At 47.7% G+C, this 22998-nt stretch overlaps 2 protein-coding genes across 3 annotated transcripts in view; one reads left to right on the top strand and one right to left on the bottom strand.

Annotated features, from left to right (window-relative positions):
- Pi3K59F (phosphatidylinositol 3-kinase 59F) overlaps window positions 1-2246 on the bottom strand; it is a 38822-nt gene extending 36576 nt beyond the window's left edge. The window contains exon 1 of one of the 2 annotated variants that reach the window (XM_075680534.1): window positions 2133-2246. In XM_075680534.1, coding sequence (XP_075536649.1) covers window positions 2133-2221 — 89 coding nt within the window. In that variant the 5' untranslated portion in view covers window positions 2222-2246. The remainder of the gene's footprint in view (window positions 1-2132) is intronic. The other variant, XM_075680535.1, reaches the window with a different exon arrangement.
- Window positions 2247-2378: 132 nt separating this feature from the next.
- Amacr (Alpha-methylacyl-CoA racemase) lies at window positions 2379-21905 on the top strand. Its single transcript, XM_075680537.1, has 6 exons — window positions 2379-2761; window positions 2847-2985; window positions 10364-10507; window positions 11309-11469; window positions 14196-14394; window positions 15177-21905. The coding sequence occupies exons 1-6, from the start codon at window positions 2654-2656 to the stop codon at window positions 15581-15583; spliced, it is 1158 nt and encodes a 385-aa protein (XP_075536652.1). The 5' UTR covers window positions 2379-2653; the 3' UTR covers window positions 15584-21905.
- The last annotated feature ends 1093 nt before the right edge of the window (window positions 21906-22998 follow it).

Raw genomic sequence — 22998 nt, 5'->3', positions numbered from 1 at the left:
GCATGAAAAGGGTCTATAGCATAATATGCTATGTGTGTGTGTGTGTGTGTGTGTGTGTGTGTGTGTGTGTGTGTGTGTGTGTGTGTGTGTGTGTGTGTGTGTGTATATATATATATATGCTTCCCTTCCTCTTCCCCCTCTGATCAACAACATCCTTAGCCTTCGCAACAATACTCAATTTGGTGATAAATATTTGTTCTACAATTCCTCTTCATGAGCAGAAGAATTATTGCTCCTCTAGTGAATGCAATGTACTTCGTATATACAACAGGAATTTGCTGACACAACTGCTTGCGGCTTAACCTAACAGGTAGATCAAAGAATCAAGAAAGTGAAGGTCGATGCTTGGTATAACGAGTTGTGCAGAATTCACTTTGCTCTGCCCTACTGCTTTGTATCTAGTGAAAGGCACTGTTCAGCGAGAATGAGAGACTGGCAAGAAGAATGGGACCATGTATCACTAACACAGCTGTTGCTGGGACATAAATGCATACAAAGCCAAAGACACTCAGCGAGAAAAACAGAGATCTGAGGTATGCACATTAGCACAGCTTACATTCACGACTTCACCATGCTAATCATGAAGAGAGTAGAAGCAAAACTGCTCAAAACTTTTTTTTATACAATGAATATGCTAGACCAGATCTGACCATTAATATCTGTTGCTTGTTTTGTCACGACGTGCACAACATGGCAAAGCGATTGCACCTGTAGATCACATACATGACCGATATTTTGATTTACCTACATTGTGCAACTGTATGCAGAATACAGAGCATGCTTGTAAAACTTTCGGTCTTTTGCGATAATTTGCAATAATTAATGCTTGTCAAACTGACTTTCTTTTCTCAGTTTTTTTTGTTTGTTTTTTACTGCATTCAATATGAAATCACTGATGTGTCCTGGTCTCTACTGGCTTTAAAAATAGGCAATACCGTGGGTGCATTTTCTAAGAAAAGCAATAGACCCTCATCACATTCCAAATTGCTCTACATTCTTGACAGCCATGCTGTCATTTGTTTCTCTGAGGTGTCATTGAGAAACAGAATAATGCCATAAACTAAAAACAGCAGCGATGACAACTGCTATGTCAAACAAAACAAAATCAAACCAGGTATTGTTTACTCAATTGGGCAAGTCAGGTTAGTCAGAAAGGCAGAAGTTTGCTCTTAGCTTTGAAACACAGCCGATGTTGTATCTTTAATAATGTTTCAAGGACACTGCCAAGCAATAAAAAAAGAAGCTGCGCATTATGCCCTATGCACCGAAGCCACATGATGCTCATTGTCTAATAACTTATCAGGCTGGTACATCTGGATGCCCATTATTAAACCGACGCACCTAATCCACAACGAAGGTCTGAATGATTAGCGCACGCGCGTTAAGTCAACGTGCTTTGGCTATAACTGTGAATATGACAAAGAGCGGCATGCGTGCTAGCCACGCTCCGCAAACGACCATTCTTATCAAGTTCCCCCCCCCCCTTCCCCAACGAAAGATAAACAGAACGGGAGGAGGAGCTATCAACAGACGCCCTCTCTAAGACTAGCACACAGCGAAGGTGAGGCAAGACCGACCTTTAAGCCAACGTTTCACTAGTTAGAGCAACTGTACCGAAGCGAGAAAGACAACATTCGGAATAACTGCTGCAACTTGTAATTTCGAAAGCACCGGTTCGAAAAACATACACGAAGATACGAGCGCGAATTTAACGTACACCGGCAGCACAGAATTGCAACAAGTGGCCCAGGCTGGCTGACAGTCGACACGGCCGTCAAGGGTGTGCAGCTGCGACAACACACAAAAGAGAACAGCGAGACGCAGGTGTTGTGAAAGGCCTGTCATCAGCCTCGGCAGAGGATTGTCCGAACGCCGCGCTTTGAAACAAGCCTGATGTTTGCGCCACAATCGAAAAGGACTGCACAAAATGCTCGCACTTGTGTGACGTAGACGAAAACAGAGTGAAAGTTGACCGTCTGCAAACGTTAATTGAAAGGACCGCAATGAACAGCTGACAGCAGCTGGCTTCCAGCACACCCTTCGATAAACCCCTACCAGCACATGAAACCACGCTACCCAGAACCAGCTTACGATCAAATAGCGACTAAGCATAGTCATGCGCTTGTACTTACACTTTAATTTTAAAATTTGTGTCCAAGTCACAGCTGTAAATATGCCGAAAGGTCTGGAGCGACTCCGAATCGTCTGAGTACGCCGCCATGTTTTAGGATGCAGCCCCGCAGCAAGTATAAACACAGTTGCAATATACAGTAAACAAGACAATAATACTCGCTCATAAAACATAAAATATATATTGCGTGAAATTTCTTTTTGTATTTTGGCTTTATGTGATGATACCTGACACTATCATTTTGCTGCGGAGCTTTTGCCGTGAAGTAAACACGAAAGCGAAGCAGCCGACATTCAAGATGAGGAAACAAAACAGCTAGTGTGTTTGATAACCAACGTATCAACTGGGCGCAAATTTCGCTTTGAACGCACTTGTCAACGAACTGCGTTTGCATTACCTGATTGTGTGGAAAGGTCTGTTAAAGCCGTGATAGGAGGTATCAGGGTGCTTTCTCACAGCGAAAGCTATCAAAATACGTCGTGCCGGCACGGCCTTTCTTCAAGTCATCAAGGAAGGTGTGTGATGGCTCTCAAAGGAATCCGAGTCCTCGAGATGGCAGGGCTGGCCCCAGCCCCTTTCTGCGGCATGGTGCTACGCGACTTTGGTGCTTCCGTTGTTCGAATTGACAGGGTAGGGTTTACTGGCACAAATGCGCAGGATTTTGCGCACGTCGACTAATTTTTGTTATGTGATCTGCTTTCTGTTTTATTTTCAGCCGAAACCGCAGTTGGATGCAGATCGTCTGTGTAGGGGCAAGCAGTCTATCGTGATCGACCTCAGGGAGAAGAAAGGGGTTGCTCTGCTGCAAAAGATGGCGAACAACTCTGACGTTCTACTTGAGTGCTACCGTCCAGGTAGTAATTGCGAAATTTTCTTGCCCGTGCGGATTATCTGCGATTGATCATCGAGCACTGAACATGCCTGCAGTCCTGCATGCAGTCGTATAATATTGGTTTAATCATGAGCTGCATGTTAAGCTTGCACGTCATGCTCTGACTCGATCCAGATCTGTGTCCGACACGTGAGTGTGAAATGAAGCCCGCACGTGCGATGTCGTGCGTTGCGAAAATCCTGCTTCACGTGTACACCCGGGAGCAAAAGTATACGTACCAGGGATTGCGCGACAAAGCGTATTTTCTCATCTGCCTATGAATGCAATTTGAAATTAAAGACTGCAGTTCAAACTTGGCATTGCGAAATTTCCAGCTGTATACACTCGTCAATTTCGGTTATGGATGTTAATGACGAAGAAGTTCAGTTTTTTCGGTGACCCTGTGGTCCGTGTATTTTTGCTCACGAGTGTACGTACGCTTTGCGACCGCTGTGGCAGTTTGTGTCTGGACCTCAAGACTGCACGCGACCAGAAGGCAGTTATAGTTGACGGCGCGTATTTCCTAGCTCTACCATATCGTTTTGTGCCTGATGCGCCTTGTATGTGTGTAATTCATTACTGACCTTTATATATTCCATGTATCTTGCAAATAGCCCGTGATCGACCGCAAGCTCTACGTACGTAAAACCTTAAAACCGCTCGTATGTCGATTGACAACAAAGAAGGAAAAATTAAATGATGGGGGTTTTACCTGCCAAAACCACGATCTGATTATGAGGCACGCCGTAGTACGTGGGGGACCCCGGAAATTTGGACCACCCGGGGTTCTGTGCAGCTAAATCTAAGTACACGGGTGTTTTCGCATTTCGCTCCCATCGAAATGCAGCCGCCGTGGCCGGGATTCGATCCCGCGACCTCGCGCTTAGCAAGAAAGAAGGAAGTTGGTTGGTGTTGCGCAGCTTTTCCCGAAAACCGGCGCTTGAGCTGGAGCTGAAATCAAAACAGGCGCACGCTAGTTTGGTGTCGTGCGGTGGAAGTATAAGCTGGTGTTATTTGCTTGCCTTTTAAGTGAATAAAATATTAATTTGTTGCAACTTACATAGGGAACGACGTATTTGCTGGTATTTATTTATTTATTTATTTATTTATTTATTTACAATACTGCCAGTCTCATATCGAGACTATAGCAGGTGGGCATATGATTAATTATACATGCAATGCATGTTTTATATACCGAATGGTTAGAACATCAAAACATGTAAATGGAAATACATCAAACAGGTTCAATGCACAATTTCACAACACTAATAATATGAATAACAAGAGCAACTCACATAAATAGTACACTTCAGGTTACATGTACGTAAAGACTGTATTACAATTTGATAAAAGCAAAGAAACAAAGGAGGTAAATGTTTAGCTGTAGTTCAGAAAATGGGCGTTCTGACGATTATATGTCCATAAGAACTATTTTTTCCTGGAAGACTGAAAGGTATCGTTATTACAAAGGAAATCGTTTAGTGTATATGGAATGTGGGGAAACACGTCCTTCGATGATATGGCATTCCAAATGGGTGCTTTCCATGTTTCATTTGCTTGCGATAAAGAAGATGAAATGTTGGGAAAGCTAGGTTTTCTTGTTCGCAATATCGAAATAAACGACGTGAAATGTGCTGTCGACAGCAAAAAATTAGCGGACCACGTACGCGAGCCTGTGCCAAACTAGAGTTGCCGTATGGAGAGAGAGAGCAAATGATAAATGAAAGGTAGGGAGGTTAACCATAGAGCTACCGTACAAACTCCAAAGGGAGCCTCTATGCCAAACTATTATAGGGTGCCTCAACGCACCCCCCGCTCCATGCAGGGTGACGACTTTCTTTGAAGGGGTCGATGCCGACAAAACCACTGCAAAAACAGTTTTCTCAACATGCTCCGCGCGTGCGTGCATGGTTAGCAGCCTTCGCACGCCTTGCCAGCCGTGTTAATTGTGACTTTTGCAACATGAATGGGTGTTGCGTTCCGCGGTGCTCTGATAATTCGAGAAATGGCTGGGCGATTGGTTTCATTTGTGAGAAACCGAAAAAGAAGGCTCCTATGGGAGGTGAAGATCAGTGGCATACCAGCTATTTTTCGAGTGGGGGGATAAGCCATCTCTCTCTCTCTCTCTCTCTCTCTCTGCAGAAGTCAAAAGGGCCAAATTATATGCAGTACTTCAGAGTAGTGCAACTATTCCTTTAATTGTTGGCGTAGCGTCAGTGCCGACAGGGTAGCGGCGCCAGAGCGATCCCAGACAAAGTTATATGCGGGAACTTAAGAGTAGCGCAACTGCCCTTGTTGCCATGGCGTCAGTGCCGACAGGGTAGCGGCGGCGGGGCGATCCCAGACAAAATTATATTTGGGAATTTAGAGTAGTGCAACTTATAAGTTGTTGGCGTGGCGTCAGTGGCTATGCCGCCGCTACCCTGTCTGCACTGATGACGCGACACCAACAAAGTTGCTCTACCTTAAATTCCCGCATATAATTTTGCCCTTTTGCCTTCTGCAGTACGTGTTCGTTTTTCGTATGCTTTACCATAAAGCCCGACACGTAGAGTTCCCATGAGTTCCTGCCAAGGAGAGCAGCCTGAGCGAGCCGGCGCGCAGCCTGGCTCGGAGGTGGGCTAGGTGTACATGCCGATTTAGCGGCCGCAGACCAATAAACAGTGACACGGTCTCTTATGTAATGCGTTAACTACGTGTTGCTTTATTGTAAAATATTTATTGGAAGTTATGCAGAAGTTCGCCTTGATTACTTGTCAGGACCTTGTAAGGCTCTTGCCTTTTGTCTTGGCGCCCTCTTTTCGTTGAAAAGAAAATAAACTTTCACTTTCATTACTGGGCGAAGTAAACTGAGACCGGGCCCAGGTGGCACGTACTGTATAAAGATCGCCCTATTACCCGCCCGATTGCCATATTGCAATAAAGAAAGGCTGCAAAATACGTTAGTTAAAGTTATCTTTGTCGTTGACAGATCTGGTTCACAATCGCACATTATGAACGATTACAGTTTAGTGTTGCCAATATATTTTCCGAAGCGTGTCACTGAAGTGAGACAAAGAAGTCACTAATTCGCGCGCTGCAGCGATGAAGTGGATTTAAAGAACGTAGGTGTATTGAAACACTCGAAGATAAGCTATAGTGTGAAGTAAATCATTTGCCTAGACCTTTCATGTTGGTCTAAATCTGTCCGTGCAGGTGAAGGAAAACAGTGAATTTACCAGCAGGGCATCGAGGGCTTTAGCTTTGCCAATGTAATTAATATACGGTGGGCAAATATTCGATGTTCCGAATACGAATAGTATGGGTGTAATATATTACTCGTATTCGAAAATGTACTATTCGGATTTTTCGAATATCAAAACTAAACAAATATTTCGCGACAGGCGACTGTTAAAATCGGGCTGTATACTGTTGTCCACATGCTGAGCAAAGTATCGCAAATTATAATTATCGGTAGTAAAACAGCGACAAAGTTTTGAAGCAACGCAGAAACGAAACCGGTAATGTAAGCGTTGTTTTCGCTTTATCCTTCCTTGGGCTAGATCTTGTACACATACATAAATACCTAAGAATGCATGGACGTGGGAACTTCCATCGCCGTAGCGCTAATGGTAGTGCAACGCGCGCGTAATGCGGAGGTTGTGCGTTCGGCTGTCATCATCAGAAAGTTTTTTCCCCATCCATTTCCCTACTTTGCCCCCCCTCCCAGTTCTGAGAGTGAGGAGGCAAGTCCCCTCCTCCGGTAGATACGCCTATGTGGCGAAGATTAAACAGAACAGGTGGCAGCCAGCGAACGCATCGTGTGTGTTCAGCGTGAAGCATGTTCTGCTTTTCTTTAAACTGATTTGTAATCACGAACAAAAATTCAAAGAAACAGTGTATGTATAGTAAATTTTACATTTTGTTAGTGCACGTCTTGATATCATAAACCCAGGAATTCTGGACATTGTCCCTTCGCCATTCTGTGGAACTTCACGGCCATGCACAATAGTGACTGAATGGGCAAATTCTTTGGAAATTTATATTTCAAAATATCGGCCGGGGATCAAAAAAGTGTCAACTGATTGCGCTGAGAGGGTAGTCCCTTTTAACAACATATGCATTTGAGGCACTTAGTCCGAACATTCGTGGTGCGGTAAAGCCGTGTTTTGTCCAGGGATGCATGGTGAAGCCACAGGACAGGAGCAAATCCTTTTGCACCCTCCCGGCGGAGGGCACATTGACTTGAAGAATCACCAAATTTAAACAGTAAAAAAATGTATTACAGCTGGCGTTGAACATCGCCAACGTTACGATCGTAATGTTCAACTATTGCTTTCTGCAACTGCCGCAGGCGGCGACACAAGTTCTGCCTGCTCCGTCGCGGCAGCAGTTTGCATCTGCATTCGTGTGTACCACAGGTGTCTACGCAACTTAATATCGTAATCTGCCAAGAACAAACACTGTTATCACGCATTTGTACCCTTGTTTATTTGCGCCTGGCAACTGAAGGTGTAAATTATAAGAACTGGAGTGTTAACGAAGTGTTTCCTGTAAGAACACCCTATATGTTGGGAAGGAAGTGTGCCTAAGGGTGTTTGCATGAGCGCAAGAAACTGAAACACCTTTATTTCACCCATAAGAGTGTTCGATTTTTTTTATTATTGCTTGGGATGTGAGACTATAGTGTACTAGATTAGGGGTAGTGGGCCGTCGGAGGCTCCGCGGTGAAGCATTTAATTAAGTAAGTGGTCCTTATCCCTTTTGACAGGGCAGGCGTTTGTCAAAGCCACAGGATATGCTGAAAGCTTTCCCAGAAACGTACAGGTGGCGCTGCTGCGCCTTTCACCTGGGCCCTTCATGCATGCATACGCGTCGGATGTCTCCTCGCCCGGCTGGAAAAACGCATTTCAATTCGCTCCACCGCGTTCTCTAATATACAGAAGAGAGATAATGAGAGGAAAGAAACCGAGTTGCTTCGTTTTCTTTGTTTTTTTTTTCCCTTGCGATGACATAGGCTCAAAAAGTTTCATTTCATACGAGTTTCATACGAGTCCAAGCACACGCCGGTGGCACGCTTATCGGAACCTGCACTGAAAAGAAAACATTCAGCGTACACACAGGTTTTGTTCTGCAGAGAGCGCTTTATTTACACATAAAAAATGGGCTCCAATCCATGCTGTAAAGGTGGTCGGACAGCGAAGCTGCAAACGACAACTAGAACGATTACCCTTTGCGACGTAGATTGAAATTATTCACGTGGCGGTATTCACATGCGCTTTACCGTATTATTACGTTTCGACGGCCTGCGACTTGGCTTGCGCCGCTACTTCGTGCACCTACAGAGAGTGAGCCAGAGATAAGATAAATTCGTCGCGCCTCGTACGCACGCTGCTCTTCAGGAGTCCTCATTATACACGTGTCACAACACAAATCAATTGCTTGGCGGATTCTTCTTGCACGTGCGAAAGTGCAGTTACGTCACTCCCTGCTTCGTATGCAACAGTCAGGCTGTCGTCGCCGCGGCAACTTGCGCAACGATGATCTTTACCGGGAAACGTATGCGGGGAGTTCTGCATGCTTCGCATTGCATGTAGCGTAGGAGTGTCTTATCACCAATTTTGCACATGTTTCGGATGCTTGTCTTAAACTTCTTCTTTATTTAAACATACGCTGTCCTGTATGTTGTATGCGTGATTCCAGAGAATCTATGCGCTGTTCGCTTCACTTCGATAAGTGCTTGTAGCCTTACGCAGGTATGAGCCATAGATGATAGTTTTCTGTCGGCGTTACGTCACGAAGAAATCCAGGGATGCTAGCCATAGACAGCTTCGCTGTGAAACAGGACAAGAAGAGTCGTGCAGCACCTGTTTCGCTTCTTCCATGGTGTGCGAGAGTGGTTCTGATATTAACGTACGGCAAACATGCATCCTGCAGACAACGTCGCCTTGTGTACTTCCGGAGTCCATGAAGACAGTCTTTTCGATTATGACAGCGTGAGTCTGACTGTTAAAAGTGGCGTGAACATAAGCAGCACCACCACCATAGCTTGGAAAATTGAGCAGCCCACTGCTCTGTCGATTGAGACTCATTCCATAAGTCAAACGGCATGTACTGCACGTCTATTGCCAGCCCATCCGTTTGAAGCTCATCAACTTGCAAGCAAGGTTTCTTAGACGAGCCACACAGTGCAGATTCTGCGCACGCCTTTTTTCTTGGAGGTCTTTCGCGTGCTGGCACCTTCGACGGGTAGTCGGGAACATGGCCGGTACAGCGTCTGGTGAAAGCCAGGGCTTTCCACGTGGTATCCGCACTGACTTTCCGTCAATGATGTGAACATAGTCTCGAAATGCGTACTTTTCTTCGAACTGTAGCTCACACACATCGTCATTCAGCTCGAGGTACTTATGAGCATGGTGAATGTTCCGATTCCAAACACAGCGCCTTTCGTCGTCCTCGGGGACACCAAACAACACCGGCGCGTTCTTCACGCCGCTATACCCACTTCTGCAGCTATGAGCGAAGCAGTAGTACTTCCGACGAGGCTTCGTCGTGTCACCTCATCTGTCAGAGAAAAAAAAACTGCACACGAGATAACAAATGAGCGCACAAAACACAGAATAACACAAATACGTGGACGAGTGCAGGCGACAGGCACGGCGGGCCCCAGGTGAAATAAGGTGAAATAAAGCCCCTTTGAGAGGCTTTAAGGTGAAAGGCCCCGTAGCGCTGCCTCGCGGCCGCAAATGTTTTCCGGGTTTTCTGCTTCGCGCGCGCGCATTGCCCGCTCCTCCCTTTCGGCCCACTACCCCTACTCTAGTATACACTGTAGGGAGATACCATGTTGGCAGACGAGGCAAAATGGCGAACGCCCGTGGTTGTTCGTAGCGCATTAGTATAGAGGCTAGAAGGTGTATATAACTTTCTAGCCTCTATAGCATTAGTGAGTTGAGCTCGCTTTTAGTCAAGCCTGAATGAACCTGACACGAGCGCCCGGGTTTCCGGCACGCTACTCCGCCACCGCCCCTCTCATTTACTGCTTGTGATTTATTTGTACACGCCCCTAAAGCACATCGCGATGCTGGAAGCACAATATGCAGCCTTTAGACGTCGTAGCGTATTGACACCTATTTGTTTCTGCGCATGCCATTGCACGGAAAGAAGCAAACTTACAGTCGCAGGGTTGATTAATTTATTCGTGGGGCTTTCACGCCCCAAAACAACACTGCGCCTTGGTGGAGGGCACCGCGGGTTGATTAGCTTGCCCTCAAGTCTAAGTACGCGAGCGCTTGGTGCCACCTTTGAGCAGGACTTAAAGTGCGCGACGAGGGCCGCCTATATGCGGTGACCACCGCGCTCTGCCGCCCCCTCAACTTTTGCAGGTGTGATGGAGCGCATGGGCGTCGGGCCCGACGTGCTGCTGCAGTCCAACCCGCGGCTGGTGTACGCGCGCCTCACGGGGTTCGGTCAGACGGGGCCCTTCTCCGCCATGGCCGGCCACGACATCAACTACGTCGCACTCTCCGGTAGGCGTCCCGTCACGCGTCTCTGCATATATACCCTTACGCTATATTGTAGCCGAAGACGTGAGAATCGAATCCTGGTCAGAAACGTTCTCTGGAAAGACTTGCATGTACAAAGAGACAATTGGCAACTGTTGTTGCCCGAAGTACGTACCTACGTCACTACATACCTTGTGGAGTGTATTACAACTTTTATATCATCGACAGCATGCGTAATACTTTGAAAAAAAAATATACTTATTCGTGCATTCAAAAGAGTTAAATTAGAAAAGAAGTAAAGTTTGTATTTCAATGATGTGATCATGGTGTATAAAGACTCGTAGGCTTGGCGATCGCCACCGCAGAGAGAGAGAGAGAGAGTGCGCGCTCTACTTTCAAGTATATCAAGATTAATTTGTGTGGATGCCTTTTCCGATGCTGTTCCTTTTCGCGCTTCGTGAATGGGCGGAGCGACTCTCCGCCCGCGTTATCAATGGGATCAGCCGGCCGTGAACAGTGGATGCTCGAGCGGAAGGCATTGCTACAAAATCGCAGCCCTAATCTCTTACAGTTGTTTCTATCCTATATATTCGCAAGCATAATGAAATACATATCGAATTAGAGTCTCTCGCTTGTACCACTACTGGAGTGAGTGTTATAGCCACTGGTACAGTGAGGACCCATTGTACATGTCGCATGGTATACTCGTTCATTACAGTTTATAATGTACACATGCAATGTAAACGCTTAATTCGACTCGGCATGTTGCCGACGAAGGCTGAGTCCGCGCATGTGTGTACACGTGTGTGTGTCCTTGGCGCGCAGGCGTGCTGTCCATGCTGGGCGCGTACGGCCAGAAGCCGCAGCCGCCGGTGAACCTGATAGCGGACTTCGCCGGCGGCGGCCTGCTGTGCGCGCTGGGCATCTGCATGGCGCTCCTCGAGCGAGAGCGCTCCGGCAAGGGACAGGTCATCGACGCGAGCATGGCCAGTGGTGCAATCCCTCATTCTTCGCTATAGGCGCCACGCACCAACTTCGGAGTGCGGCACGCGGTTACGCGTTGTTTCGTGCGCGAGTCGTTTTTCACTTGTTTCAAGTTAACTCATTACGCGTGGATGCTTTCTCGCGCCATTCGCCTCTACAGATACCGCGGATGCGTAGACCGACAATAGGGGGCGCCTCCGTTCGTGTCACTAGCGATAACGAAATATTTTCGCTTCCAAGTAGTTCGATAAATTGGTTCGGCGAGTTGGCTTATAATGGTTAAGAAAAAATACTACGCAAAAAAAAAAAAAGAAAGCACCAAAGGGTTCGTGTTGATACACTCTCGTGCTTGTCTGTTTTTCTTCTTGCTTTTTTTTTTACGCAGTATCTTTTTTTCTCCGTTAGTCCGAATCACGACAAAGCCGGTCGTGGTCCGAATGAACGGAAAAGCTGAGGCAACGCGAGTGAAGAGAAGTACAAGCTAAATCAGTTTAAACTTGTGTAGTTCACTTCAGAAACTTTATCCGTGTTAATTTCCCGGTAAGAGGCTGATTACTAGAAGCTAAAATGTCTCATTTACAGCGAAAGCTGTGCATGACTAACCTTACGTAGTTTTTTTCGGCGTCCGGCAACAGAAAAATCATGCGGCCGATTCTGGTGATAGTGCAGAAAGGGTCCATGGCTCAATGGCACATACCCCTGTGGGCTCGGCAACCTGTAACGCGCCCTTCGACTATTCTTGTCACACATGCGACCCAAAAAGGCCCCAGATATGTAAGAAAAGATATGTTTTAAAAAAAATGTTTCGTACAAATTTTTCCACCAACCGCGCAAACTGATCGCGCGTTCGTCGTCCTCGTCCTCCACAGCAGGCACCGTTGCTGCTCATCATTCCAACGTAGAATTAACTTGTCTTCTGTCGTCGTAATTGGGAGGCCGCGTCTATACGGGGGTACGAGCCATAGAGTCCTTCAACAGCTGCGTTATCGATGGGGCGGACACGTATAGTACAACCGAAGAACAACATGCGTGCGAGGAGTGCCGGAGGGAACAGCAACGAGAATGTAAACGGCGCCGGCGCGAAGCGACCGCCGAGGAAGAACGTTCCCGCGATGCTAAAGGAAAACGACAATGTCAGCGAAAACACTTTGTTTTTCGTTTGAGAGCTTTGATTGTCGTCAGCTTTCGCTGCCATTCCATCTTCACAGAGTGGAATGGTTCTTTTTTTTTTTTTGCGTTGCGAGTCTTGCGTCGTCGCTCGTTCGGAGGTGCCCGGGCTCGCGATTGTCGTTTTCCTTTAGCATCGCGGGAACGTTCTTCGTCGGCGGTCGTTTCGCGCCGGCGCCGTTTACATTTTCGTTGCTATCCCTCCGGCGCTCCTCGTACGCATGAAGGTGTTCATGTTTGGCAGTAAAAAAAAATGATATCAAAATCCTGTAAATTGCGTCAATTGAGAGATGTAAGGCAGATAAAATTAGTGCATTATACACCTCCGTGCACATCACTGAACTTTAAGTATAGGAGTTTTGAAAAACCCTCGTAAACATTCTAACGATTTCAGCTGAGCCGATAGATAGCTCATAGGGCATATTTTTCGGCTTTAGACAGCTGCAGTTTACAGAACTGCGATACATGTTTTTCGTACATAGTCACGGATTTATGCAATGGTGCCGATATTCGGCAATTTTTGTAAAAGCTTCTAGGCCACACAAAAAAAAAAGAATATTCTACTTGCTACAGTCGGTAGAGTTCAGCTTTCTCTCTTCAATTCAACAAATTTTATTAAAATTGGTTCAGCGGTTGTCTTAAGAGAGCACCTCTGGGTTTCACGTCTGGATATTGAAATCGGATGCAAGGGGAATTAGCGCAAGACAGACGATGACAAGAAAAAGCGACGCCGTGAAATGGAGTGCGCTGCGTATGCTTTCGTTCTGTGTGCTTTCCGGCAGCGCTTTCTGGCAGCGCTTTCTGTACTCAAGTTATGAAGGAAGCACGCAGGAAACAAAAACTGCTGAAGAAAGGTCTCCACATTCAAGTTGCGAACCCTAACCCTCTAGCCTAACCTAATACGTAACCTAGCCTCATGGAACTCCCCCCAATCGTCTCGTGCAACAGGTGGTGCACATCGCTCGTACCTGCGCACAATTCAGTGTGTGCAAACACTGGTATATACCGTGCGGTCGTGTCGGGTTGACTATATGGAGATGAACTATTTAGAGAAATGACGCACTACATAGGTTACGTTGCTATAGTTTCGAGTACAGATAGCACTGACCCGATTCAGCAAAGTACGCCGGGCATATATGGTGTGGGTAATAAACCCCCTAAGGAAAAGAATGTGCAGAAAAACCTTTTTCAAAAAGTTTCAACTTCCTTGCAGAGAAAAACAAGTGACGGATGGCTCGGAGAAAAGCGCTGACAAGTTGTTCTTTATCCTCAGTAAAGCGACAGGACGAATACAACGTATATGTAAAACAAATGCTATCGCATTTATTATTCCACTTAATAGTTATTTCCGTACTGTCGTATCGGGTTGATTGCGGAGGGGAACGAGTATTTCGACAGTGGGCCCACGCACTACGTATAGGTTACGTTGGTGCAGTTTTCGAGTACAGGTAGCTAGCCACGCTGGGCGGGGCGCGCGAAAAAGAAAAAGTAGCTATGGAAGGTTAAAAAGCAGCAGCACAAGTCTATGCGGTGTTGACGCACGGTCGTGGCGCGCTTGCAGACTGAGGGCAGCGCGTACGTGAGCAGCTTCCTGTGGCGGACGCGCAGCTCCAAGATGGCGCTGCCCATCTGGATCGACGACCGCGGAGGAAACATCCTGGACGGCGGTGCGCACTTCTACAACGTGTACGAGACCAAGGACGGCAAGTACATGTCAGTGGGAGCGCTCGAGCCGCACTTCTACAAGATACTCGTGGAAGGTGAGTGACGCAGGACAATGTACGAAATCTTGGCCATGTTTTCTCGCGTCTTGTCTGCCAAACACTGTGTTTGCGTTCTTTTTTCTTCGTTTTTCCTTCTTCTTTTACTTTGGCTGTAACTGAGTGTTAACAGGCGTTCCTTTATGCGGAACATCAAGAAAAAAAAGGAACAAACTCATATATCTAGGCATTCGTCGCTTTTGCTGATACTTGGCAAGGCGGACAGTAGCACCAAGAAAATCTTAAACGATAATTTCAAATTAACTCAAATATGCTAATTTAACTTCTTAATAACTTTAGGGCGCACGTTGTAACTGCGAAATTGCAGCCGATATGAGGAGTAAGGAAGTCATGTCTGGTTAGCAGAAATAATGAGACTCGCGCCACTTTCCACACATATGCGACTTTAAAATGTGTTGCGAAATACCTGTGGCGTCCCAGTTAAGTTTCCCATAACTGTGCCTCTAACAGCCCTGTCTCCCGCATAGATTAAAGAGAGAGTGTGCATGATCCACGAGTCCATTTGAGCAAGTCTGCTGGCCGTACGGGATAAAGACCCACGCGGCGCAGGTGACGTCGACGAATGGCTTGAAAGTCTGATGCACGTCCGCGGAAAGGTGATGCAGGTCTGTCTCCCGCTCTCGCACGGGACAGGGCGGGAACAGTCAAGCCGTGCGTCCACTTGCCGCAGAAGGAGTGACAGGCATTCGCTTTGTTTCTTACAGCGCGCGCGCTGCACGCGTATACGCATACACACACAACGCACGCTCTATCGCGCGCAGGTCTGGGCCTGGACCCGGAGGAGGTGCCGCAGTTCTCCGAGTGGGACAAGTGCAAGGAGGCGTTCGCCAGGTCGTTCAAAACGAAGACGCAAGCCGAGTGGTGCGCCGTGTTCGACCTCACGGACGGCTGCGTGGTGCCCGTGCTGGACCACGAGCGCGCCTGCGAGCACCCGCAGAACGCGCACCGGCGGGCCTTCGTCGAGTGCAAGGACGGCCCGCCGGCTCCCCGTCCGGCGCCAGTGCTGTCGCGGACGCCCGCCGAGCCGGACATGGAGGAGCCACTGCCCGGCGAGCACACGAGGCAGATCCTCAAGGAAATCGTCGGACTGAGCGACGCCGAGGTGCAGGGCCTGATAGACGAACAAGTGGTCGCGGCACCCTCCTACGCGCTCAAGTCCAAGATGTAGTTAACGCGATAATATACTGTATGCACGCGGGGGCTTTTGTGAGCGGGGCGTCTCGGTCACGTGCCTAGGGCTTCCGGTGTGGCTGCGAAGCTTCTTGAGAAATGTATCGTATGGTGTCGATCGACCCTGCATGATCGACACTGAAATGCGCATGCTGTATGCATTCCTCTCTTTCGAGCTGGGTTTTCGCCTGCGCGTCCACTTCGCTACAGCCGCAGAGTAGGCGGCTGATAACGTGAGGCTTCTGTGAGAGGTCCGCCTTATGTTTTTTACAGCGACGTTTACCACTTACCACTGCTTAATTACCTGCTTACTACACTTACCACTGCTTACCACTGCACTGTCCTTGCTCAAAAATTTTGCAGCAAGATCCCATTTTATGGCTGGGATCTTTCAAAATAACGCTTAGCAATGTTACTTGCTAATTCTTCAAGAAAAGAAATTGCGAATTTGCCTTCGTCCAGGTTGTCCACATCGAATGCCCCAACAATTAAAGGAAACCAATCTCGAAGGCCATGCTTTGCCGTGCTGCGAAGTTGAACGGCGGAACTGACATAGCTGCCATTTTTGAAACATCGCCCACTGCGAGGGGCGCACACGAAGGCAATTTTGCTTTCTTTTTTCTTGACTATCAAGTTAGTCAAGCAACAGTGCAAAGTTAGGTGACGCCAACTCTCCTCTGATTCATGTCTTGCCCAGGTGGCGCTGCTATCCGTAGCGCGATGAAGAATGAGTGAGGAATATGGAAGAAAGTAAATGGGCTGGGAGAGTGTTGAGGTGTCTGTACAGGAAAAACATTGATTCACAATGGCGGAAAAGAACTATGACGCTTACCAGCAAGTATGCGGCCTGTAGGGTGAGCAAGACAGCAACAAAGAACGTCAAGCGGAAAGTCAGAGAGGGTGAAATAATCTAGTGAGTGGCGGCCATGGGAAAAAAACCTGCCATGAGGAAAAAAACTTAAGAGGAAAAAAAACGAAATCAGGAAAGAAACAACTTATGATAACTCAAAGGGAAGCTCAATACTTTTCGAAGTGGGATCAGGATGCCTTAGAACACGCACTTAAGCAGCGAGATATAAGAAGGAAGAAGAAGCGTGTGCTTGGGCTGCGGTAAAGCGAGGGAAACGATGGAGCATGTTTTATTAGAATGTGAGGAAATCTGCCCAGCGGTCGATTTAGGCACCACTGGCCTCCTGGAAACCCTTGAGTTCAGCGAGAACAGGGGAAAAGTAAACATGTCCGCGTTAGAGATTAGTAAGAGGCGATCGGAAAATTGGTGGAAGCAGGGAAACGACAAAAAACGGAGTCGTACAAAAGCAAAGTTCACAATAGGGGGTCTGAAAATTTGGTTGTGGGAGTTCATCGTGTTTTTCTTTTCTTTTTTCTTTTAGCCTAGCTAGGACAGACAGCATAATAGCAAGCGCTTGGTGGCGCAAACCACTGCCCCGTTCTAAAGGGGACGCTCATAACATCCATCCATCCATCCATCCATCCATCTTCGATGCGCGGAGCGCCCACCGCGCTGGCCGCGGGCAGCGTTTAGCAATTTCTCTGCGATTTGTGTTGAGACGTGTATTGTGTATGAGACGTGTATAAGTATTCGGACGCGCTTTCATGCCGATAAGTTAAAAGCGCAAGTGAGGACTTGGTGCCCATAGTGAATAAAGGTCTACATGCAGTTTCAGCTCTTGACAATGACTGATTATGGCTCGATAGGGAGGAAACTCGTGATTTTCATACGATGTCCGAACTCACGACGGCCAGCTCCAACTAATGAAGGAGACAGCAGAAGCAGTCACGAACCTCAGCAATCAAATCCAGGTTGCCAAAACTACTTTTATTGCGCATTGTATTCAGGAAACAGAATTTATTCTCAATACAAATCAGAGAAATTGCACATAACTCAAACTAAAAGTCACCGATAAAAAAAAAATTGTTTGTAGCAAGTTTCTCAAGGCACAATTTAGAGCACTCAACCCAGTTATAGAGTTTTCATTAACTCCCGCGTTTCGTCCTGTTTCGCGTTCTGAGACTTGCGTAGAAATGGAGCCTTGTAAGCACATAGAACGTTACGATTCTATTCGTAAGTGCTGTTTTTTTTGTTTTGTTTTGTTTTGTTTGATCAGGGCATCCAACGAGGTTCAACTTGGTAAGCTGGAGAAAAGATACCAGATCCATAAAGCTGTCGCTTCTTACTTGCTTCACACTGAAGCAATGGGTGAAATTGTTATCCATTGATGTCGCCAGTGCATTCAGCTGATCTGACGGATATAAAAGTCCTCCCCTGTCAACAGCAGTGGGGAGGGCTGCTTTCTTGGAGAGGTGCGATGAAGCACCTGGGTACATTGATGGCACTGCGTCGCTTGTAAGCACTGGTCAATCACGGGGAATCTTGACCGTTTCCCCGTTGCCCACGTGCGTGAATGCCACACATTGTATTGTTCGTGGAAGTGAAGCGCATAGGGGGCTGATTTCGCGCCGAGGAATCTGTCAGCGCGGGGGACAGCCCGCCGCCACGTTTCAGAACGTTCGAGGTCCTTTGGCACAGAAAACAAAGTGGCACTCCTCCCGTCTTCCTTGACGATACGTAACCGGGCTTGCAGCGAGGCGCGAAGCAGTGCGTTTGCTTCGCTTTCCTTACGCGAGGATCCATTTGACTGGAACAGGGCACGGAACCCAAGCCTACATGCTAGCGAGCAGTATTTCACCACAAGGAAAACACCGGGAAAATCACATGCGCGCAACGTCGAACCGAGAAGACGACAATCGCACGTGCTGATGCACAGATAGCGGGCGAAAGAGGCGAGGGGCTAGGAGACAGATTGAAATGCTGACCGCAGCGCCACCACGGCCGCTGTGGTGGCCAACGTTACTAGATGGCGGCATGAATCGAAGGAGCGCGCTTTTGCCGCGAACTACGGGCGTTGGCGCCACCTCTGCTTCTAGCCACCTTAGCCAAGTGTTACTTATTAAACGATTCAGACCGTAAAATGCGACCTATAGCTTCAAAATTTGAGCAGGAACAGAGCAGCTGCACCAAGCGCGAATTCTTTATTTTTATTTTAAGAGAAAAGCGCACGTCCCTGTATTTGTTCGGTACCGCCCTTGAATAAGCCTAACACAATAGCTGATTTTCGAAAGTATGGTGGTCATGACGTGTTCTCGGCTCCTGCGATTGGATCTAGCGCGCTTGCATTCAGAACAAGCATAAATCTTTCGAGATCTGGTTCCGTTACTCAGAGGGTGGCATCGCATGAGGCGTGGATTAAGACACCACCTCTACACCCGGTGAGGCCATATTGTCCTCTCCCCCCTTCTCCACGAGTGTTGTTACCCGGGTGTCCTCCTTCGGTACCCTTCTGTCTATGCGGTAAATATGGTGGTATTGTTTGCTCAGTCCAAAACAGGAGCACACAGCAGCCAGAAAGCAGCACAGCGGAAAGGCCCATGCCTTGCAGCTGCTTTTCTGGTGACTCTACCTGCAATTATCGCGGCGCATCCTCTGTAGTCCAGCGCGGATGGAAATACGCCATCGAAGTCAAGTCACGTGGCGGACGCGGCGACACAGGAATTGTCTCCGTATAGTATATATGTCAATCCTCATGTAAACAGAATACCAATTGTGGTCGCGCATGCGCAGCGGTCGATTACGGTGCTTGGTATAGTTAAGGGCATACCATATTTTGCTGTCAATCTTTAGCGAAGCTTCGTTCAAGTATTGCTTAAATAATCGCCTTTGAAGCTCTTTGGCGTGTGGTGCGCTGCCATACGAAAGACAGACGGCCTTCATGGGCAATCGCTACATGAGGTCAGATATACGCACGTTCGCATGCACGCACATATACTCATGCACACCTCGCACTGGCTTTTACAGCGAAGGTGTATATGGCTAGCCGATTCGTCGGTCCGTCTGTCGCCTGTGCGCCGAAAGCTCCTCCGGCGCAAGCCCATGCGCATGCGCGAAAAAAAAAAAGACGCGCTATTGGCTGCGCCAAGTCGTTGCTCTCCATCGCAACCGAGCGCGCGCGCAGCAGTTCCTCTTCGGTTCCGAAATGGCTAGGCCACGCGTCATACATACTCCTGAGGAGCAGACAGCTTTCGATCAGCAAGGCCGCGAGCAGAACCGGGAACGAGCTCGTCTACGCCGCGCCGATGCTGCAGCCCGGGCACAAGAACAGGATCGTGCAGCCGAGCGTAAGCAGCAACTGCGCGCACCGAGAATCCGGCAGCATACCAAGCCGTCGTTTAGTGAGCCGTCGGGATTAACCCAGTGATAAAAACCGGGGCCGCATAGTTCAGCTTCGCTGGTTAATCTGTACGGAGTGAAGCTTGGGCGGTGATTTTTTTTGTGACCACGTCGTCAAGATTTAAAAACACTGTTAAGCCTTTCTCGGGAGTAGTTCCGGCTGTCGGGTATATCTCATTCACCTGTTTCATCCCGGTGACCAGAGCAGGATTGGCCACCCTGGTGCAGTACTTGGCCACAACCTCCTATATGAACACAACAATTCAGAGCTGTCGGAGTGCGTAAATGATGAAAAGGCTGTCACGCAAAGCATGCTTGTGCCCGTTACTGCCGTAAAAGAAATGCCCGTGATTATATTGCGCTTAGTGTCACACTGACGAACATAAGGGACAAGACGCGGACGTAGATAGCGCAACGTCCACCAACTACCCCCGTTCGTTGCTTTACTAAAAGAAATGCCGTTGGACTGCGCGAAGGTACGCGAATATTCGCCGCCGTGGTCTGTACTGCGCAAAGCTGTCGGGAACGCGCATATACTCACGAGAAAGCGTTGCAGAATAATAAATAATGATAATATTTGGGGTTTTACGTGCCAAAACCACTTTCTGATTATGAGGCACGCCGTAGTGGAGGACTCCGGAAATTTTGACCACCTGGGGTTCTTTAACGTGCACCTAAATCTAAGCACACGGGTGTTTTCACATTTCGCCCCCATCGAAATGCGGCCGCCGTGGCCGGGATTCGATCCCGCGACCTCGTGCTCAGCAGCCCAACACCATAGCCACTGAGCAACCACGGCGGGTCGCGTTGCAGAAAGCGCATACTCCTGAACCCCGCATTCTGGCCACACATGACGCACCAACAACCTTGCAGACAGAGTACGATACATTAAAGAAAAAGGAAAAGCTTAGGACTAATTTTGTTTTGGTACGACGCTGATGCAAGGTATAGGGCTGTCGCAACAACTTGGGACTAACGTCTTTTTTTTATTATTATTATTATTGTAGCGTCCCGACTGTCGTGCAGTGCCAATGCGAAACGTTCATCGGGGAGTTCTAGATGTCGAGCATACGCAAAGTTATGGGCGCAAACCGCCGCGCTTACAAAATAACGCGAAAAGGTGCACAAAAGAACTCCACAAAAGCTATACGAAAGGAAGCTAGCCGCGCGTGACGCTTCCCTTTGGTCCCTTTGGGCGTACCAGACCCGTTTACATATAAGCAACACCTAAGACTCCCTGTTAACTCGAGTGACCATTTGTACTTAAGTGCAGTATTTGCAAATGCTGTCGGTACGCCTTCTTAGTTTAATATTATTTGGTTCACTGTTTGTGAGGACGGTTTATCCGAAAACTGTGCGCACCACCGAAGTATTTTGGCGCGCTCCGATAGACACGTAAAAAGAGGACAGGGGAGCTGACGCCTCCCTTATCCCCTCCTGCGTATGTTAATTGTCTTTTTTGTTGTGCTAATAACAAGAACTCTACCTGTACCTAATGAACAGCAACGGACTTGCCCATTAACGAGTCTTGCAGTAGCAGGAAATTCAAGTGCCTTACCTAATGCACATCATTGCAACTGTCTATACATACTGTTGCGGGGGTCGCATGTATACTGCTTAAAAACGCGCACTTAGCGTACGTGCGCAAATGCTCTAAATGCGTCGTTTTAAGAAGAGTGTCGCAAATAGAAAAAAAAAACGCTTAGTGTAGAGACCAGTGCGCTTTCAAAGCTATGCCCCCTCGGTGCACATGGGACCAAGCACACCCAATCTTTTTACTGTATACGACTTTACGCCCCCTATAGCTCGTGGGATTCTGGCATGTTGCGCTTTGGTTGGAGAAAGACCAGGGGCTGCAATTAGTGCACATATATTTGTCTACAAGTATACACTTCAACAGCTCGCTCGTGCTTGTGAGAGTTATAATAAATAATATTTTTAATTAAAGAAAATCACGTTCACCTGGCTATTGGGTGTTTTCTGTTTGTTCTTTTTTTTTGTCTGTACAGTTATGAAAACTACCATTGTCGCCAATGTAATAAATATACCTGCATTAAAGTTCAGTAAACCGTGATGCTTGGAATCAGTTGCGTTTTTTTTTCGGGCTCTTTCCCTCTGCCTGTTCTTTGTGTTTCAGTCGCAAGATCGTTCGCACGATCTCGACACAGGCGGGTTGCATGAGCCGGCTTGTCGGGCTGAAATAATTGCCTTCTGGGCTCGCGCAGTCGTTAGCGGGTCCGGTTACAGGTTTTCCAGCCGTCGAGAGCTGTAGGTTTCATCAATTCGATGCGCCTGTTAATGCGCGATCAGATCAGAAGTTCGCAGCTGCAGCAACAAAGAACCATGCAGACGCTACGTTTTGGAGCTCTGTCTTATTCCTTGCTGCGTTCATCGAATTCGCACTGGCGAATGCAGCAAGCAAGACCCTGGAGTGAAGATACCTGATTAATCTCCCCAAAACTGCTATAAAGTTCTTTCTCTGTCTCTCTCTCCCACTTCGGTGCAAGCCAGCGGCCGCTGAGATTTCGGCCCACCACATTTTCGTAAGCAAATTCGGGTTAACGCTATACCGCTTTCTGAATCCGACATTCGGCCAGCTCTCGTTTGGTGCGGGTGAACGAACCTCGCGGCGCTCTTTGGCCATCATTGGCCCATTCGCCATAAAACTACATAAGTCATCGTCACCAAGCGAACCTCATGTACAGGGTGTTTCAGCTAACTTTAGCAAACTTAGGTTTAAAATAAGCCCAAGCACTATAGGAGGATGCGACCAAATGCATGTTGGCCATTTTATGGAGCAGGTCACGCTGTTTTACTGCGACAGCATTTAAGTGTTCATAACTGGGTTTACCGTGTCTGTCCGTCCGTTCCGTTACCCTGACGACGACCGTTGTCTTCATCAGGCTATCTCGTCATTAACAGCTTCACCATCGCCGGAGGGCGAAGCAAGGAAAAAAAAAGAATATTCGCAGACGTACATGCCAGTCCGAGAAACCCTTACATCAAGGACAGTAAATATGTATGAGGGAGTTCTCACGCTTTTCGAAAGTCCTGCAGGTCTGTTTTGCCACTGTCCGAAATTTACCCAAAAGATTGAAAACGCATCCGTCGCGGTGGTGTAGTGGCCTATGGCGTTGCCTTGCTAAGCCTGGAGGCGCGGGATCGAA

This window comes from Dermacentor variabilis, chromosome 2 (assembly GCF_050947875.1).
Source record: "Dermacentor variabilis isolate Ectoservices chromosome 2, ASM5094787v1, whole genome shotgun sequence".
NCBI classification, from domain to species: domain Eukaryota; kingdom Metazoa; phylum Arthropoda; class Arachnida; order Ixodida; family Ixodidae; genus Dermacentor; species Dermacentor variabilis.
Note: the sequence above shows the minus strand (reverse complement) of the source record. Positions and strands in the feature narration are given on the sequence as shown.

Coding starts and splice junctions, on each gene's coding strand:
- Amacr (XM_075680537.1), top strand. CDS start 2,654: ATGGCTCTCAAAGGAATCCGAGTCCTCGAGATGGCAGGGCTGGCCCCA. Junction 2,986..10,363: donor ACTTGAGTGCTACCGTCCAG/GTAGTAATTGCG, acceptor CAACTTTTGCAG/GTGTGATGGAGCGCATGGGC. Junction 10,508..11,308: donor CAACTACGTCGCACTCTCCG/GTAGGCGTCCCG, acceptor CTTGGCGCGCAG/GCGTGCTGTCCATGCTGGGC.